The following is a 20,714-nucleotide window of genomic DNA, read 5'->3' as shown; positions in this document are numbered from 1 at the left end:
TGTACTTGAATGCTGAATCTCCTCGACCACCACTGTATCAAAACATCTTTGTAGTCATTGAGGTAGCTTGAAGCACATTTAACCTGGAAAGATGATGTTCAGCTGGCCTTATGTTTTATGCTTGTGTGAGTACATGTCTAGTTTTATCTCCAGAGATGGAGTGAAAATCTCCAGCATTATGGTAATAGAGCGTTTTCCTTGTCTTGAAGAATTGCCATATTCCCCAAATCTTTAGAGTTATGAGGCTTCAATATTTTATGAAGAATGGAGGGTAACTATGGAATATCAAATTCCTTTTGAGTCCCATGTTTGACTATATTGTAACTCCATTCTTTAATTTACGGGCATTACATTCAACTAATTGTGTTCTTATTGACTCACCTCACAGGATATTCTTTTTGGCAGCACTAGTACTGATATTCTTTTCATTTCTGTTGCTGGGGAATTTACTGGAATATCCCAGCTAGGCTCTTCTATTTCTCCTGAGTCATCTGGTGTCACAAAATCTTCATATGCATTACAGGAATCTAAAACAGATACATGGGTTTAATATGGCATATTGATTCTCATAAATGAATTTGTGATCTTTTCCTGTGGTGATTTTTATGAAAACAATTTTTTAGATTCAGTAGAGTGTCTAAAGAGTAGCGACAAGCAATGGACAATGGACAGAACCAATTGACATTTTAGTTAACAAGATAACACATCTAGGTACTGACAATTAAAACCATGAATTGCAAGTCCTATCAATTTGCTACACAAATAAATATTTCATTGTTATTGGTAAATTCTATTTGATCTAACATCAGGCTAAAATTGACGGTGTCAATGATAAACAATTGCTATTGTTAGACGGCGACCTCAGAGGAGCCCGGGAAGGGAGTCCTGACTACCCTGAGACCCACCCTCAAGTATCGTAGCCGGGCACTGGCGGGAGACTCCTCAGGAGGAGAAGTCTTGTATCGAGGATCGTACTTCGGGCACCACACGACACAGAAACAACACACCGTGCGTTCTTAGGAACCAATCTTTATCAAGTAGGTTAGCACTGCAAATATGTACAAGGAGAGCGCAGGCTCAATGAGTCTCGGAAGGGATAGGGGGTAGCGGGACAGTCTTTGGCACAAAAGTTCAAGGTAAGGATGTACCCGGCGCACAGCTCACAATCCTCGAGCTGGGGGGTAGGCTGGTTGTCGTGGGGTCCGGCGGGACCAGTGGAGTCTGTGGAAGCCGCGAGTCACTCAGCGGGCTCAGGTACAAGTTCGGAGGTGTTACGATCTTCAGGGAGCCGCGAGTCACTCAGCAGAGCTCAGGTACAAGTTCGGAGGTCTTACGATCTTCGGGGAGCCTCGAGTCACTCAGCAGGGCTCAGGTACAAGTTCGGAGGTCTTACGATCTTCAGGGAGCCGCGAGTCACTCAGCAGGGCTCAGGTACAAGTTCGGAGGTCTTACGATCTTCGGGGAGCCGCGAGTCACTCAGCAGGGCTCAGGTAGTTCCAAGTTCCAGGAGCCGCGACCGCGTCAGCAGGCTCTCGTTGTTCCAGCGTCGAATCTGCCGGACAGTCCCAGAGCACCCCTTGTTATAGGTCGACCCCTCTTTGATGTCCGGGGTCTGTGCAGGCAGGGGTCTTGTCACCTGGGGGTCGCTTGTCGGGGATTTCCTGCCATTGTCTTTTGATCCTTTCAGGGCCGGGACGGGAGGAGTCCCAGACACCCAGCAGGCGTGGAGCCAGCCTTCAGGGAGGCCGGAGGGCCGATCGAAACCCATCGTCCTAGGGGAGTTCAGAGGTGCGATAGAAACTGCTCCTCCCTCTCTCAACCCCTGGAAGCGTGATGTCCTCCAGCCGGAGTGGCGCCTCTAGGCCCGGGTCGCGCTGGGGCCGGGCGGCCATCTTGGTGCATGAAGTGGGCACGCGGGCCCGGGGTGGCCGAAGGAGAGAGGCCATGGACGAGGGTGTCCGGGTTGAGTGCGTGTGTTCTGGTGGAAAGGCTTGGTGAGGCAGGGGGATTGGGGCCGCCGGCACCAGGTTAGGTGGTGTGGGGACCAGTAGAGCCATGTTACGAGGCCGGGTCCAACACGCGTCCCCCCCAGCTGAAAGCCGGAGAGAACTGCCCATCATCTTGGGGGGTTCTCTTCGCTGAGGCGGAAGAACCGGGAGAGGCCATCGGCGTTGGCGTGGTCCGTCCCAGGACGGTGTTCCACGGTGAAATCCATCCCCTGAAGGGAGATTGACCACCGCAGCAGCTTGGGGTTTTCTCCCCGCATCTGCATAAGCCATCGCAAGGGCCGATGATCGGTTTGGACTTTGAAATGGGTGCCGAACAGGTAAGGGCGTAGTTTCTTGAGTGCCCAGACCACGGCAAAGGCTTCGCGCTCAATGGTACTCCATCGCTGTTCTCTGGGTAACAGCCGCCGACTGAGGAAGGCGACGGGCTGGTCCAGGCCTTGGTCATTCATCTGGGACAGGACGGCCCCAATGCCATGCTCAGAGGCATCGGTCTGGACTACAAACTCCTTGGAGTAGTCGGGAGCCTGGAGGACGGGGGCCGTGCACATGGCCTTCTTTAGGGCATCGAACGCCTCCTGGCAGGCGGGTGTCCACTGAACCTTTTTTGGCTGTTTTTTGGATGTGAGTTCTGTGAGGGGGCCGACAAGGCTGCCATACCCCTTGATGAATCTGCGGTAGTAGCCAGTGAGGCCCAGAAAGGCTCGGACCTCCGTTTGGGTGGTGGGGGGCTCCCAGGCCACGATGGCGTCGATCTTTGGTTGTAGAGGGGCGACCTGGCCACTCCCGACATGGTGCCCCAGGTAGACTACTGATCCTTGTCCAATTTGGCACTTGCTGGCTTTTACTGTCAGGCCTGCCTGGCGCAGGGCGGTTAGCACTCTCCGGAGGTGCTGGAGGTGCTCACTCCATCCGGAACTGAAAACGGCTATGTCGTCCAGATAGGCCGCGCTGAACTGTTCTAGCCCGGCCAGGACTCTATTTACCAGTCGCTGGAAGGTGGCCGGGGCATTTTTCATTCCGAAGGGCATTACGCGGAAGCGGTAATGCCCATCTGGGGTGGAGAAGGCAGACCGCTCCTTGGCCCCCTCGGTGAGCGCAATCTGCCAGTATCTGCAGGTGAGGTCGAAGGTGCTGAGGAACCGTGCTGCCTCGAGTCGGTCAATGAGCTCGTCGGCTCGTGGAATGGGGTGGGCATCGGCTCGGGTGACGTCATTGAGCCCCCGGTAGTCCACACAGAACCGGAGCTCGGGGGCAACACCGGGGGCCGCTGCCTTTGGGACCAGGACCACGGGGCTGGCCCAGGGACTGTCAGATGGCTCGATCACCCCCATGGTCAACATCTTTGAGACTTCAGCTTGAATGCAGGACCGGACCCGGTCGGGGACCCGGTAGGCTCGGTGTCTCACCGGCGGGCTGTCCCCGGTGTCCACGTCATGGACACACCAGTCGGTGACTCGGGGGATCAGGGAGAAGAGGTCGGCAAATTGTCCTAGTAGCTGGCGGCAGTCCTCTTGCTGCTGGGCAGTGAGAGCTGGGGAGAGAATCACTCCCTCCACCGAGCCATCCTGCTCCTTGACACACAGGAGGTCCGGGAGGGGATCGGACTCATCTTCGGCCCCGTCATCAGTGGCCAGCAGGAGGCTTAGTTCTGTCCGCACGAAGTGAGGCTTGAGGCGGTTCACGTGAAGGACCCGGAGGGGATCCCGAGGCGACTGGACGTCCACCAAGTATGTGACTGGGCTCTTCCGCTCAATCACTTTGTAGGGCCCGGTCCACCTGTCCTGGAGGGCGCCTGGCTTCACGGGAGCCATGACCCATACTTGTTGGCCCGGCTGGAACTCGACCAGAGTGGCATTCTGTTCGTACCAGCGCTTCATCTCTTCTTGGCTTGTCTCTAGGTTGGCCTCGGCCAGTGCTCGGAACTTCCTGGTCTGGTTCCGGAGGGTCAGAACATAGTGGAACACATCTCGTGGGGTGGTCTGGGGTGCCGCCTCCCACCCTTCCTTAACCAAGCTGAGGGGACCTCAGACGGGGTGTCCATAGAGCAACTCAAACGGGCTGAACCCTAGGGACTTCTGGGGGACCTCTCGGTAAGCGAACAAGAGGCAGGGGAGCAGGACGTCCCACTTACGCCGGAGGGGCTCTTCTAGGCCGGTGATCATCCCTTTCAGAGTCCGGTTAAACCTCTCTACTAGGCCGTTCCCCTGGGGATGGTACGGGGTAGTGAATTTGTAGGACACTCCACATTGTTGCCACAGGGACGTCATGTACCTCGAGATAAAATTAGTTCCGCGATCGCTCACGACCTCGCGGGGGAACCCTACCCGGGAAAAGATCCCCATCAGGGCCCGGCCCACTACGGGGGCCGTGACGGTGCGTAGGGGGATCGCCTCAGGGCATCGGGTGGCGTGATCCACCAGGACCAGGATGAAACGGTGACCTTGGGAGGTGGGGGGATCCAGGGGCCCCACGATGTCGATCCCGACTCGTTCAAAGGGGGTACTGACGACCGGGAAGGGTTGGAGGGGAGCCTTGCGCTTCCCCCCACTCTTCCCGCTAGCTTGGCACGTGGGACAGGACTTGCAGTGGGCTTCTACGGCTGCTCTCATCTTAGGCTAGTAAAAATGGGTCACGAGACGGCTGTAGGTCTTGTCTTGACCCAGGTGGCCGGCAAGGGGGACGTCGTGGGCTAAGCCCAGGAGGAAGTCTCGGAAGCGGAGGGGTACCACCAGCACCCGTCCGGATCCCAGCTCCACCGACTTCTGCTCACTATACAAAATGCTATTTTCCCAATAAATTCGGTGCGTGCCAGTTTGGTCGCCTGCGGCTTGGCCCTCGGCCTGGCGCCGCAGTCCGACCAGGGAAGGACAGGTGGCTTGCTCCCGGCAAAACTCCTCCCGGGTGGGTCCACCCTCGTGGCGCCATTGGGCCAACTCGGGTAGATCTCCTAACTCAGGGACCGGGGCGGTATCGGACAGGGAGGGCTCGTTGCTGGCGACGGGCCCCTCCGATGGGGGGACGGGAGGACCCTCGGGGGTTACTGCTCTGACTTCTTCGGTCTGGGCGTCTTCGACTTCTCCCAGGGGGGTGAGTCGGGCTGACATAGATCGGGTGGTGGCGCACACCCACTCGGGGAGCCCCATCATCCCTAGGTGGGCCTTGCGTTCGACTTCCTTCAAGCTGCGCTCGTGCTCCAGTTGGAGCTTCCTTCCTTCGTGTTCCCGTTGGAGCTTCTTCTCTTCTAGCTCGCCTTGCACGCGCATTTGCTCTACTGCTAGCTTTTTCTCTGCTAACTTTAATTCGCCTTCGATTTTGAGCTTAGCTAACTCGAGTTCGTGATTGCGGCTTCTCTCTCTGTCCGCGAGTTCCTCCGGGGATAGGTCCCCGTCTGGTACGATGTTTCGCACCTGATTGTTGCTGCTTTCGCCTTGGGGAGGTTCGGCCTCGTCGGGGCGCTCCCCCGTGTTTTCCGGGCGGGAGGCCCCGGTATCCACCCAGGCTTTCAGTGCTTTCTGCAAATCTTCCTTGGTGTTGAGACCGGTGGTAGCGATTCTAAGTTCTTTGCAGAATTGCTTTAGTTCTTTGTGTGTGTATTCTTCTAGTTGTTCCACCTGGAACACCCTGTTGGCGTTGATTTCTGTGGGGATCCCGGTGTTTCCTTCTGCCATCTTTGTTGGTAGTGCGTCCGTCGTTCACAGTACGATCTCTCGGTGATGGGCTCGAATCCCGTCGCTTGCCACCAATGTTAGACGGCGACCTCAGAGGAGCCCGGCAAGGGAGTCCTGACTACCCTGAGACCCACCCTCAAGTATCGTAGCCGGGCACTGGCGGGAGACTCCTCAGGAGGAGAAGTCTCGTATCGAGGATCGTACTTCGGGCACCACACGACACAGAAACAACACACCGTGCGTTCTTAGGAACCAATCTTTATCAAGTAGGTTAGCACTGCAAATATGTACAAGGAGAGCGCGGGCTCAATGAGTCTCGGAAGGGATAGGGGGTAGCGGGACAGTCTTTGGCACAAAAGTTCAAGGTAAGGATGTACCCGGCGCACAGCTCACAATCCTCGAGCTGGGGGGTAGGCTGGTTGTCGTGGGGTCCGGCGGGACCAGTGGAGTCTGTGGAAGCCGCGAGTCACTCAGCGGGCTCAGGTACAAGTTCGGAGGTCTTACGATCTTCAGGGAGCCGCGAGTCACTCAGCAGGGCTCGGGTACAAGTTCGGAGGTCTTACGATCTTCGGGGAGCCGCGAGTCACTCAGCAGGGCTCAGGTACAAGTTCGGAGGTCTTACGATCTTCAGGGAGCCGCGAGTCACTCAGCAGGGCTCAGGTACAAGTTCGGAGGTCTTACGATCTTCAGGGAGCCGCGAGTCACTCAGCAGGGCTCAGGTACAAGTTCGGAGGTCTTACGATCTTCGGTGAGCCGCGAGTCACTCAGCAGGGCTCAGGTAGTTCCAAGTTCCAGGAGCCGCGACCGCGTCAGCAGGCTCTCGTTGTTCCAGCGTCGAATCTGCCGGACAGTCCCAGAGCACCCCTTGTTATAGGTCGACCCCTCTTTGATGTCCGGGGTCTGTGCAGGCAGGGGTCTTGTCACCTGGGGGTCGCTTGTCGGGGATTTCCTGACATTGTCTTTTGATCCTTTCAGGGCCGGGTCGGGAGGAGTCCCAGACACCCAGCAGGCGTGGAGCCAGCCTTCAGGGAGGCCGGAGGGCCGATCGAAACCCATCGTCCCAGGGGAGTTCAGAGGTGCGATAGAAACTGCTCCTCCCTCTCTCAACCCCTGGAAGCGTGATGTCCTCCAGCCGGAGTGGCGCCTCTAGGCCCGGGTCGCGCTGGGGCCGGGCGGCCATCTTGGTGCATGAAGTGGGCACACGGGCCCGGGGTGGCCGAAGGAGAGAGGCCATGGACGAGGGTGTCCGGGTTGAGTGCGTGTGTTCTGGTGGAAAGGCTTGGTGAGGCAGGGGGATTGGGGCCGCCGGCACCAGGTTAGGTGGTGTGGGGACCAGTAGAGCCATGTTACGAGGCCGGGTCCAACAGCTATTATATGATGTTGGTTGATAGGCAATAACAATTGCTTTTCGTTTCCCAAGTGCACTTTGCAATGCAATGAAAGGGAACCTGGTGAGCAGCAACAGATAGTTTGATTTATAATCAAAGTCTCCTGTGATGCATGTCCATATCTGCGTACAGGATTCCCCGTGCCAATTCAAATCTGATTCCGGTAGCCACATTCACATTGCACACCTCTTCCAAGAGTTGATAAGGTTGTCTGGTGTTGAAACATACATGTTATACTATGTGGGAGGACTGAGAAGGTAAAATGCATTTTTCAGTAATGCAGAAAAGTTTCATACACAAGTACAGTTTTTAGCAAGTCAGCTGGATAGAAAATGTGCAACCATAAACTCTCTTGGGCCAAGCATTCCATTTGGTACCGCAGCACCCGGCTAGGAATTCCCAAGGGTGTTCCGCCTCCCTGCTATCTTCTGCGAGAACACCCTAAATTCCGTAGCTTAAATCATGACAATCTTTCTGTCCTCCAGACAGACCTTCTCAGCAAAAGACATTAGCAATGCTATTGTTCTCAACTTTAGCTCTCAGGCCTGAGTCCCATCAATTAAAGCTGACTAAATGCAAACCATGGGTTCAAGCCCAACCTCTTCTTGTCATCCAAATCCCTATGCTTCATTATTGATTTAAAACTAAACATTCAAGCTCAGGCATTTAACATCACCTACCATGTTGCGCATTAGTCATTCATGATGGCAATGATATGCCTGAATAGCCCCATAAATACACCTACTTCTTTAACCCACTGCTGACCAGTGACTCTTCTAAGATATTCAGCTCTATCCCGCTTTGTTGAGAGAACGTCAATGGTTTTCTTTGGAATCACAAATTATATTCAAACTTCTATTCATTTACACAAACTGGTCCATCTCTGCAAGCAATCATGCCTACATGAAAAACTGATCATCACTGAAGTAGGACCTTCAGGAAGGAGCAAAGCCCATCTGCTACTTGAAATCCTCCTAATAGCCAAGACTAAACGAACAATCTGGATATTTTTAGTTATATATTCACATAATCATGCCAGGTGTGCTCAGACACTCAAATCACACCTGTTCAACAAATTAATCCTGAATAACTTAAAATTAAACATTAGCGTTCCCCATGTTTTGACCAGTTCTAGAGTAATTTGTTTAAACATTTTTTACAAACAGAATACTATTGTAAGAAATTGGGTCGTTGGTTGGCGGAGGGTACAACTCTACTCAAGCAGCAACCACAATCCTTGTCAGAGTGAAGTCACACGCAAACCCCAAAATAACCTGTGCTTAACCCTCTGGTAGCTTGGCACAAAAGCAGTCAGAAAATTTAGAGGCAATGTGTAAAGTTTTTATGCAGCATTTCAAACAGTTATCAAGTGAAAAACAACTCAAGAACATTCCCAGTTAGGTCCGCTGAACAAGAGTACCTTAAATCCTGGTTGCAAAGCAGTGCAGAGTCCAGTGTGGAAGATGCATCATGCAGAGGTGTTTCCTAGGAACTGTGAGGCTACCATACAAGTCCCACATCTTCATTGAGGATGCTTTTGACGAAGGACTTCCGATGCAAAGTCCTGCCTCAAAAATGCGTTGCGCACCGCCTGGTTCTGAAGAAGCTGCAAGGCTTGGGATGCTGCATCCTGCATCATCGACGAGGATGCCTTCAATGATGGTCTTTTGATGTGAAGGCCTGCGTCGAGGATGCATTGCATAGCAACGGTTTCTGGGATGGTGTGTGTTAGGATTCCAGCCCTGACTGGAATCTAGAATGTTGAACCCAAATGGGGAAACTCTGAGTGGCAGTTGAGACGAAGCTGAGACGGTGATGTGCTGATTGTTGCAGCCATTATACTTACGTGCCGGATAAAGTATTCTCTGCCTCATCTATGCCGGACTGTTGGTTTCCTTTCAATGATGATGAGTGGGACCTGGATCCATCATCTGTGACCACTAACTTGCTGTCTCACTATATCATGAGGGAGTTCTGTCTCCTGGGGAGGAGACAGAGACGATAGGACTGAGTCTTTCCTTCACCATGCGCCATTCCTTCAGCCACGCCGCTGTCAGTGCCTCGACTTGATTTCCTTGCTAGGTACTCGGGAAGCTCAACTCTTCTTTTACTAAATAGACATCGAAATAGGACTAAATCAGCTACTATCAGGCTGCCAATTTAGTTAGAGTTCAACTTGTGGCTGCCATTTTGAATTTGGGATTTATCTTCGCTTTTGGTTGTGTAGTGGAACTGCCAATTATAAAAACACCTGAATCCTGCGACAACCTGCTTATGTTATCATTATTCATTCCTGAACATAGAGTATCATAATTTCACCTATTTGAATATGCTCTGTTATTGCTGAGAAAGTACTTATTTCAAATAAACATTGTAGATAAAAATTGGGCACTTTTATCATGGTGAGGATTAGAGCTCCTCCGCTCTTTTCAACATCCTCCTGGCATGCCGCTCTGAAACCGGCCACGGTGAAAAGACACCTTTCAGGAATATCTGGATGCTATCAATAGATAGACATTTACAAATAAGGCAGATCTATATTGAGAGCTTTACCTTTACTTGATATAAAAGTGCAAATTAGATGAGGCGGGTGCATCTGGTAAAATGATTACAGCTGCAATTATGAATGAATAGTTTCTGTCTTTAAAATGTTGGGTGAGAGATATTCTCCTGCATAAATTTGTCGTGTTAGAAAGGCAGATACTTTTGCAAACATTGGGAATCCATTGATGACTTTGCATCGGCTCTGAAGAAATTGGCAGTTACATGCAACTACAGGGAATTTGAGGTTGAAATTATTCCAGATCAGTTGATTGGAAAAACTTGCAACAAGAAAATACAGGCATGATTATTTATTATAGAGGATCATGATCTGGTGTCGTCTATTACAATTGTAAGAGCAATTGAGAATTCAGATGCATAGTTTAAGGAAAAATCAAAGCCCAGGAATGCTAGGGCAACTAAAGATGCAATTGCAAGCCTGAGGCATGTTTAAAGGTCTACTTAAGTGCTGCAGGCCCCCTAGTAGCATTTCATTTACAGTCCCTGGGTACATGCAGTTTCACTTTACTGCTGACTTACACATAAATTAAATATGTCAATTGGGTTCAAGCCAATTCTAACAGGTTTAAAGGGAAGAGGAGACGCACTTTAGCACTGGTTGGCAGTGGTAAAGCGCAGAGTCCTATGGCCAACAAAAATGATATCAGTGAAAATAGGAGGGATGAAGCCTAAATGTTTGAGGGAAGACCACATTAGGGTTTGAGAGGTCTAACAACTTTAAAGATTAAAAACCTAAAATACTAACAGCTAGTAATTAAAATAAATTCAGCCTGAACTACAAATCGCAACATGCTAATATGATTCCTTGAAAAGGCATTAAACAGATAATTCAAATATTCTCTAAAATTTACATTCTCTTAATCATTCAGTATAAAATTAAATATATCACCCATATACCATAGTATTCATGCAGCGGAGATGTAATAAAAGTAGATTTACTGGAACTCCAGTCTATGCCCTGGAGACACCAAAGCAAGAGACCAGTCAATAATTCAGCTTCATGGGCTGTCTTTCTTCATCAGGACTTAATGTGTCACAGAACTGTAGTCAATTAAAAGCAGGGTTGTTATCTTAAGGTAGATCCCATAAAATCTGTTATTCTAATGATGCCGTACATCCAAGAGTATTTCAAATTCTCTAACTTTCTATTATTGAAGTGTTTTAAATTGTGTTTTAAGTGCTCGTGATATCAACAGCTCATGCCAGGGTTTTCCAACCATGGTGGCATGGCAATTTACTGAGAATTTTTATTAACCCTGTCATCATTATTTAGAGGCCCAGAAGGTTCACATCCTTACCATTAGTTATCACCAACAACAAAACTATTTTTCTCAGAAAAATATGAATGTTGGCCAATAATGTCCAAGATTCAACCTTTTTGGGTTGAACTGATATCAAAGATTAAGAGCAAGGGTCTTCTTTAATATAAAAGTCTTTGGGGCATATTCTCAAGGATCTATCGCCGAGTTATTGGCACTTTATCGCAGCCAAAGTCGTGATAAATGTATCGCTCCATTGACAAGCTGGTGCTAAGAGCCCATATCACCAGTCTACCTGCAAAAGCAGTCGCAAAAAATTATCGCCACAGATGACCTCGGCAACTAACGCTAATGATATACAGAGTAGCCGTTTCCGTGCAAAAAGCAGCGACAACACAACTCCACAACATTCTCAACGACCAGCCAGATCAGCGATAAGATCACAAAACATGCGATAAGGTGCGTTAGCAGCAGGATTTTAACACCTGCTCTTACCTAGTGTAAAGTCAGACGACAACCGGCAGCAGACAAGGGAGCACAGCCCATAGCCACACATGAAGAACAACAGATGCCATGGAGCAACTGATCATGCAGCCCGGAGCCCCAATAGGGCAACAAAACCTACTGCCACCACCCCCAGGACCCTCCCCCCCTGGGGCCTTACCCTAGGCACCACATCAACTCTCCAAAATTAATGAACCAAACAATTTGCATGAAGTCGCACAATCACAACACCTAACATACATGTCGGGTCAGAAAAAGGGAAATCATACATTCATCTCATAATATCCAAATAATAAGTTTATTACAGAATAAACCCAAAACAACAATTCTGAAGAGTCATGGCGGGTCTTCTCAGGACATTGTGTAAGTCACAGCCTGCAAGACAGAAATCTAGATACGAAGGTGTGTCATTCGCTCATCAAAGTACAGAGAGAGAGAGCGAAAGAGAGAGAGAGATAGAGCTAAGGAGAGAAAGAGAGGGAGAGAGAGAGAAAGAGAGAGAGAGTGAGAGAGAGGAAGAGAGTGAGAGAGGGAGAGAGAGAGAGAGAGAGAGAGAGAGAGAGAGAGAGTGAGGGAGAGAGGGAGAGAGGGAGAGAGGGAGAAAGAGCGAGAGAGAGGGAGAGAGAAAGAGAAAGAGAGAGAGGGAGAGAGAAAGAGAGGGAGAGAGGGCGAGAGAAAGCGAGAAAGAGAGAGAGTGAGAGAGAGAGAGAGAGAGAGAGAGAGGGAGAGACAAAGAGAGGGAGAGAGAGAGAGAGAGAGTGAGGGAGAGAGGGAGAGAGAAAGAGAGAGAGAAAGAGAGGGAGAGAGAGTGCTGACACTGTGGACCCAAGCATCACTGCTCACCTGCTGCCACCGGTGTGTCTCCAACCACGTGCCGGAATACACTGCAGTCCCCCGGGTCCCTTATCTGAAACAGTTTCCGGAGACATGAATGGCAGAGTCCATACAGTTGCACACGTCATCATCGCTTGCCCGCCCCAGCGCACACATGTTGCTGCACCCCAGCCCCTCCCGCCGCCCGGCGGTGATTGCCTGCCTCTGTGCAACCAGGCTTCACTGCTCACCTTCCTCCACCGGTGTGTCCCCAAGATGGCCCGCCACGTGCCGGTGGGAGCTCCAAGCCCGGGGCCCGTGGCCATGGCATCCTCCACATCATGCAGCCCCGCACCGCGGGCCACCAGGTCACACACTTGATTCTGGGTCTTGATTTCGCAATGGCAGAGACTATATCAGTGCACACGGTATCATCACAAGCTGCACACCCACTCAGCTCTTGAGGTGCCACTAGCTCTGTGAACTGCGAGGCAACGCCACTTGGCAGGAGGCCCGCACTGCTCGCTGGCTCAGGCCTACACTGCGGTCCTGCAGAGCTCACACTAATCCTTACCAGTCCTGACCGCCAGGACGGTGCATCATCCAAGGCTGCACACCTGCTCAGCACTTTAGGTGCCCCTACCTCAGTGCACCGCAAGACATCATCTAGTGGCGGTGTGCCTGTGCCTGCCGCAGTGTATCCGGTGCCCTCAAGTCTCTGCACCGCAAGCCATGAATCCTTTATTATTGATTCTTGTGGTGCGGACACCATCATGTCACCCCCGGCACTGGGCAATGTGAGGTGATAGGGCCCTAGGTCTTCATGCATCAATGATAACCACATGGAAACACCCAGTTAGAGAGTGGAAATGGTGTCCAGCACGTGCACCAGGCCCTTTATATTGGCAGGGTCACATGTCCTGTGATGCCTGTGCTGCATGAGTGTGGTGTGGGTGTAAACTAGCCATGAGGGAGTGGCTGTGGCATGCTGACAACTAGACCTGTGAGCAACAGATCTCTACAGGGAAGTCCTGGGACATGTAGTGTTGTCATCCCCCTGTGAGCATAAGCGGAGTGGGCTATCCTGGCATATGTCAGTCCAGCGTAAGGGTGTGAAAAATGACCCCAAGGCTCTGGGCGTGGTTTCATCCTGGGCTGGACAAGGAAGTAACTAATGCGTGTGTCTCCGTAGTTGTGTCGGCGCCACCCGGACCACAATCGGCAATGTGTCACCCTGTGACCCAAGTCCCACAACATTAGCAACATGGACATAAGGGGGAATCACTGACCCTACATTCATCCATACTTCCACACTTGCAAGATCATAGACTTGACACATCGGTGTGAAAATGAATGTTTAATGCACATTCAGTGGAATGTTGCAGCTGGAGCACTACAGGGCCATGCAAACCCCACTTTACATTGTTAGCCCGTGGAGGGCCAGCCAGAGTCCTTCAGGGAATGACAAGTACATCAGAAGAGGAGGAGTTCAGTCCGCAGTCTGATAGCTGTGTCATTGGTGACCAAACAGAATATGACAGTCCATGTCGAGGTCCAAGGTGAGTGTCGCAGAGTGCATCGGAGGACAGTGGAAGGTGATGATGCAGAGGGTAGAACCAAGCAGAAACAGGCCACATGGCGGAGATGAATGCCACTGCATCCTTCTGACCACGAAGGCAGATTCATCCACATATTTGTCCTCTGCTGTTGCATGTGCCTCACATGTGGGTGGTGGTGTTCTGTCTCCAGCACTGTGTGGCAGTGACACCTCAGGGGCCAGTGGTGGAATGTCTGCCACACTGTGTGGCACTGACACATCAGGGGCCAGAGATGTGGATGGAGTGGTAGCAGCAGCATGCATCAGCGCCAGGCCTTGTGGTAGCAATGCCATGAGGAAAGTCTTTAGGGCATTGAGGGACCTAGCTACCTCTCACCTGTGTGCAGCTATGGCAGCCACTCTTTCCGCTTGCGTCCGCTCCATGTTCTCCATGATCCTCCGTATGTGTCCCAACTCCCGGGCGAGATCGCTGGAGGCACTCTGATTAGACAATCGTTCTTGTCGCAGAGTCAGGACTCTAGCGATGTCAGCCATGGTTCGTTGGAGAGCATGGAGCGGACTGTGGGTGTCCGTTAGGGACTGTGAGTGCTCCCTGATGGGACTTAGACACCCACGTGTGGCGTCTAGTTTGGCTGCCATGCAGACAAACTCCACCTGCACCTGTTCAGCCAGCTTCTCCTGGCACCCCAACACATGGCATTGGAAGGCCATGTGTTTGTCGTGGGGGTCCTGGGAGGCAGCCGTGGTGGGGGGTCCTGCCTGCTGTGTGTTCTGTGCAAGGGGTGGGTTTTCCTCGTAGCAGCTGGGCTGCCCTGCTCCTGGAAGTGGGCTGCAGAGGCTCTCCACGAGCTGTTGGAGGGTGTCGGAGTCGAAGGTGTGGTGCTCCCCTTCATCATCAGAGAAGAGAGGTTCGGCCTGCTCTACAGGAGGTGTTGGATTTCCCCTGCAATGTGAAGGGGAGATGCAGTTTAACATCGTGTTCACATGTATGTTAACGCATTGTACATGTTTACATTCACACTGCATGACAGTGTACATTGTGATTGTTTGGTTGAGCTGCCTATTTGATGCGGGACAGTGGACATTCCGACAACATCACGGATGTGTGTTTGTACTTGTACATTGTCAACTCACATTTCCCTGTAATGCCAAATGTGATTGGCCAGTTTCTACACACATGCGGCACCAGTTGTGCCCTTTGTTCTGTTGTGGACGTGTTGTGGTTTGTACCACATCATTGTCAATGTTGATGTGCTCTGCATGTAATGTCTGTGTGCTGCATTTTGGGGGAGTCGCCCCTGCAGCTCTGATTTAGCTGCCCCTTATCCCTTACATGCGGTGTGCCTCTGGCTTCTGTGCTTGTATAGTGCTGAGATGTTGCATACTTGGGTGCATTGGTCTCTTGGTGGGAGTGTGGGGTCTGGGGCATGGTTTGTCCGCAGATGTTCAATGTTTAATTGTGCATGTGTGCCATTGTGCCCATCACCCCCCATCCCCCAGTCCCTGGTCGTTACTCACCCTGTTGCTGTTGTGTCCAGTCATGTTGAGCAGTGTCCAGGCCTCCAACTCCTGCCACCGTCTCCCCACTGATGACTGTGGACACCATTTCCTCAATCTCGACCAGCTCCTCCAGTGGCGCTGGACTCCCACCTCCAGTCTGCATTGCTGCCTTCCAGTTGTTTGCGAGTTTCTGCTTGGTTTTGCGCTTCACATCATTCCAGCGTCTCTTGACCTCTTCCATTGTCCTCTTCAGCACTCCGACGGCATTCACCTTGTCCACGATGGTCTGCCATATTCCATTTTTAGTTGCCAGTGACATACTAGAGGTGACGAACAGTAGTTGATGGTGTTCAACCACCTCCGTTATCAGAATCCTGTTTTCCTGCGGACTGAACCGCTTCTTCCTACTCTTCTTGTCCTTGCCCTTCTCTGACCCGAGGTCCCAGGCTGGTCCTCCGGGGGGCTTGTGGGGTTCTGGTTGTCCTCTGTACTTGCTCCGACTACCTCCATTGTGCTTCGCTGATGTTTGGCTTTTGTTTGTATATTTTTTTCTACTTTTATAGTGCATTTTCCTGCATGATACGTGGGAATTGCAGGCCTGTGGCTGGTTTTCGCTGATTTTTGTATCGCGATTGGCATCATCGCTACTATTTTCGTGTTTGTGTTATGTGTTTTTGTGGCGTAGTATTGATTTTAACGCGTTCATTTGACGCGTTATCGTGAGACTATCGCATGGTACCGCCGTGTTGGGAATACCACGTTAACACAGCGTCATTTTCCCGCGATAGACTGCGATGTGAAGAGTTGCATTAAGCTAATTTTGGGGTAGTTATCACACGTTCTTGAGAATATGCCCCTTAATATTACGGAGGCAGAGGATGTGGCTTAACGGATAGAACGGCCAAATTTGAAGATGGGGAACCAGGCTCAAATCTGGCCTGCCGCTCACCTGTGAGTCTAGGCAAATCACTTAATCTCCTTGTGCCTAAAAATGAAGGTGTCTTCTTGCAATGCAACTGGTGCTCATGTAAAGCGCTCTGATACCTTAGGGTCGAGTTCACCCTATATAAAACTGCAAAAAAAAAAATATATATATATATATACATATATATATATGTATTACCTACTGGCAGTCGCCAGTAGGTAGTTATAGTTAGGACCTATTATCCATAGGAAATCAGCACCATTCTATTTGGAATAACTTTGGTGCCAGTTGATGAATCTTCGCAAAATTTTCAAAACTGGTGGGGCGCTCCAGTCTGCTCCTATCCTGACGTCTCGGGGTGATTCGTCAAGCGGGGGCCGAGAAAAAAGGGGGGTCCCAAAACGTGTTTTCCCCATGCAATTTTCCATAGGAACCTTTAATCGCAGCTGCAGCCCGAACTGCTGAACGGAATTACACTAAATTTGGCAAAGAGGTAGCCCTTGGTTCACACTCGTGCCTTTTGGTTAAATGGTGTAAATCCGTTTAGTAGTTGCTGAGAAATTCAAAAGTAAAATCATAGATATATCTGGGCGGAGCCTAACCACACATCTCATCAAGAGATCTGATTGGCTGTCAGCACTTCATCCAAGAAGTGTTGGCAGCTATCTTGGGACCAATATATATGATAGCACCTCATTAAAAAGCATTACAGTTGCATTCTAAATCATTTGTTGATGGTACCATACTCATTTTAGGAATTGTGGTGTGTTCTAAGGGGATTTTACCACGTGAAAAAGCCTTCTGCTGGGATATCATGAATCATGATTGAGAGAAAACTATTTTCTCATGCTTTTCCCACAGAGGTTTGGAAGGTGATCTATAAGCTAAACTGAGAGCATATTTTCTGTAAATTCACATTATCTTTCTCAGTCATGTTAGAACGAAGTCTGACATTCTCAGTAAACCATGTACATCCAACAAGGGCAGAGACTGTCATTGTATTCCTTTGATTTCCACTGCAGCTTCCCAGAGTGTTCTAAAGAACAACTAGAGAGCTAACAGTCCTACTTATGACAAACGTATGGCACACCTGAAGCCATCTTGATTGGAATAAAGTGGTAACTCTTAAAACATTTAATTTAACAAGGAACACAATGAGGGGGTTCATTTTGCAATAGAAAGTATGATTAGTGCTGCAGAAAGAAAAATTAGGGCACATTTTGTGTGACTTTTCAAATGCTCTTCTATTTCATTTAAAAATTCTGACATGCAGACTGAAACATGCACTTTCAATGCCATCAGCAGACTTCCCTGGTGAGCAGTAGCTTTACTACAGTGATCTAATGAGCAATTAGAGTGCTAACATTCTGAATGTATGGCAAATGTGTGACACATCTGAATGCCTTCTTGATGGAATCAAAGTAAAAAACTGAATGTATTCCTACTGAGGAGACTGTAGTAAATGAAGAAATTAGGAAACTTCATAACAAATAAGCCTCCCAAGATGGCCACTAGAGACAAAAGAGCCCAAATGTAGCACAAATATCACCCAGATGTAGCCCAAGTATAGCCCAATGACAGAATGGCCCCGAGTGTTCTAAAGAACAACTAGAGCGCTAACAGTCTTACTTATGACAAAAGTATGGCACACCTGAAGCCATCTTGATTGGAATAAAGTGGTAACACTTAAAACATTTAATTTACAAAGGAACAAAATGAGGGGATTCATTTTGCCATAGACAGTATGATTAGTGCTGCAGAAAGAAAAATTAGGGCACATTTTGTGTGACTTCTCAAATGCTCTTCTATTTCATTTAAAAATTCTGACATGCAGACTGAAACATGCACTTTCAATGCCATCAGCAGACTTCCCTGGTGAGCAGTAGCTTTACTACAGTGATCTAATGAGCAATTAGAGTGCTAACATTCTGAATTTATGGCAAATGTGTGAAACATCTGAATGCCTTCTTGATGGAATCAAAGTAAAAAACTGAAAGTATTCCTACTGAGGAGACTGTAGTAAATGAAGAAATTAGGAAACTTCATAACAAATAAGTCTCCCAAGATGGCCACTAGAGACAAAAGAGCCCAAATGTAGCACAAATATCACCCAGATGTTGCCCAAGTATAGCCCAATGACAGAATGGCCCAGAGTGTTCTAAAGAACAACTAGAGCTCTAACAGTCTTACTTATGACAAAAGTATGGCACACCTGAAGCCATCTTGATTGGAATAAAGTGGTAACACTTAAAACATTTAATTTGCAAAGGAACAAAATGAGGGGATTCATTTCGCCATAGAAATTATGATTAGTGCTGCAGAAAGAAAAATAGGGCACATTTTGTGTGACTTCTCAAATGCTTTTCTATTTCATTTAAAAATTCTGACATGCAGACTGAAACATGCACTTTCAATGCCATCAGCAGACTTCCCTGGTGAGCGGTAGCTTTACTGCAGTGATCTAATGAGCAATTAGAGTGCTAACATTCTGAATTTATGGCAAATGTGTGACACATCTGAATGCCTTCTTGATGGAATCAAAGTAAAAAACTGAAAGTATTCCTACCAAGGAGACTGTAGTAAATGAAGAAATTAGGAAACTTCATAACAAATAAGTCTCCCAAGATGGCCACTAGAGACAAAAGAGCCCAAATGTAGCACACATATCACCCAGATGTCGCCCAAGTATAGCCCAATGACAGAATGGCTCAGAGTGTTCTAAAGAACAACTAGAGCGCTAACAGTCTTACTTATGACAAAAGTATGGCACACCTGAAGCCATCTTGATTGGAATAAAGTGGCAACACTTAAAACATTTAATTTGCAAAGGAACAAAATGAGGGGATTCATTTTGCCATAGAAATTATGATTAGTGCTGCAGAAAGAAAAATTAGGGCACATTTTGACTTCTCAAATCCTCTTCTATTTCATTAAAAAATTCTGACATGCAGACTAAAACATGCACTTTGAGTACCATCAGCGGACTTCTCTGGTGAACAGTAGCTTTACTACAGTGATCTAATGAGCACATGTGTAACAAATCTGAATGCCTTCTTGATGGAACCAAAGTAAACAACCATTGAAAATGCAATAGGTCTCACCCTCGTTTAAGTTAAAGCAATTCTTAGGTGGCTTTTTAGCTTTGCTTGTTTTAGTGTTTTTCAAACTTTCTTGTACATAACATGCATATGTATACATATATGTATATGCATATGTATGCATGCATTTATATTTATATTAATCTAGATATGCAGATTATATATATGTTTATATAGGTAAGTATATATATATATATTCACTGTAATAACCATAGGTTTCAGAGACGTTAAAGTTAGAAATTAGCATTTAAAAAAGCTTTGAAATTCACTGAAAAAACCATAGGTTTCAAAGACGTTATAGCTAGAAATTAGCATTTAAAAAACCTTAGAAATTCACAGAAAAAAACATAGGTGTCAGGGGTGTTATAGTTAGCTGGACATTTCACTCGTACAAAACAATAGAAATTCCTCTGTTATAGTTACTTCTGCTAACTATAACTCGCGCGCCCGCAATGCACTGCTGATGATGTCACATATTACATCATTCATCACTGATGACATCTCAAATGACATCACTGATGACATCATCCAGTGAATGTGGTTTAGTTTGAAATTTAAATATGTATTATATATATACCAATATGTATTGAAGATTGAGTGGATACGCGCACACCGTGAGCACTCTTACTTGTTTGCCTGTTTTCCAGCAGAGTGAGGGAATCACTGAAATTGACCCTCTTGGAGTACTTCGTTCGGGAAGGCACGACTGAATTGGCGGGCCGGGGCGAGTGTGTGGGCATACTGGGCTATACTACAACTCCCAGCAGCCCCGCTCATTCCCCGCGCACGCTAGTGACATCATCAGGACCAGACCGAGGGGCATAAGACCGAGGAGCGCTCTCCGCACCGCGGGACGCGCACACCGGGAGCACTCTTACTTGTTTGCCTGTTTTCCAGCAGAGTGAGGGAATCACTGAAATTGACCCTCTTGGAGTACTTCGTTCGGGAAGGCACGACTGAATTGGTGGGCCGGGGCGAGTGTGTGGGCATACTGGGCTATACTACAACTCCCAGCAGCCCCGCTCATTCCCCGCGCACGCTAGTGACATCATCAGGACCAGACCGAGGGGCATAAGACCGAGGAGCGCTCTCCGCACCGCGGGACGCGCACACCGGGAGCAATCTTACTTGTTTGCCTGTTTTCCAGCAGAGTGAGGGAATCACTGAAATTGACCCTCTTGGAGTACTTCGTTCGGGAAGGCACGACTGAATTGGCGGGCCTGGGCGAGTGTATGGGCATACTGGGCTATACTACAACTCCCAGCAGCCCCGCTCATTCCCCGCGCACGCTAGTGACATCAACAGGACCAGACCGAGGGGCATAAGACCGAGGAGCGCTCTCCGCACCGCGGGACGCGCACACCGGGAGCACTCTTACTTGTTTGCCTGTTTTCCAGCAGAGTGAGGGAATCACTGAAATTGACCCTCTT

General features: G+C 49.1%; 1 protein-coding gene across 1 annotated transcript in view; it reads right to left on the bottom strand.

Annotated features, from left to right (window-relative positions):
* Positions 1–20,714, bottom strand: part of BANK1 (B cell scaffold protein with ankyrin repeats 1) — a 2,329,074-nt gene that overhangs the window by 1,637,355 nt on the left and 671,005 nt on the right. Inside the window, exon 3 of the mRNA XM_085636022.1 lies at positions 382–527. Coding sequence (XP_085492148.1) covers positions 382–527 — 146 coding nt within the window. The remainder of the gene's footprint in view (positions 1–381; positions 528–20,714) is intronic.

Source organism: Triturus cristatus, chromosome 2_1, assembly GCF_964204655.1.
Source record: "Triturus cristatus chromosome 2_1, aTriCri1.1, whole genome shotgun sequence".
Lineage (NCBI taxonomy): Eukaryota > Metazoa > Chordata > Amphibia > Caudata > Salamandridae > Triturus > Triturus cristatus.
Note: the sequence above shows the minus strand (reverse complement) of the source record. Positions and strands in the feature narration are given on the sequence as shown.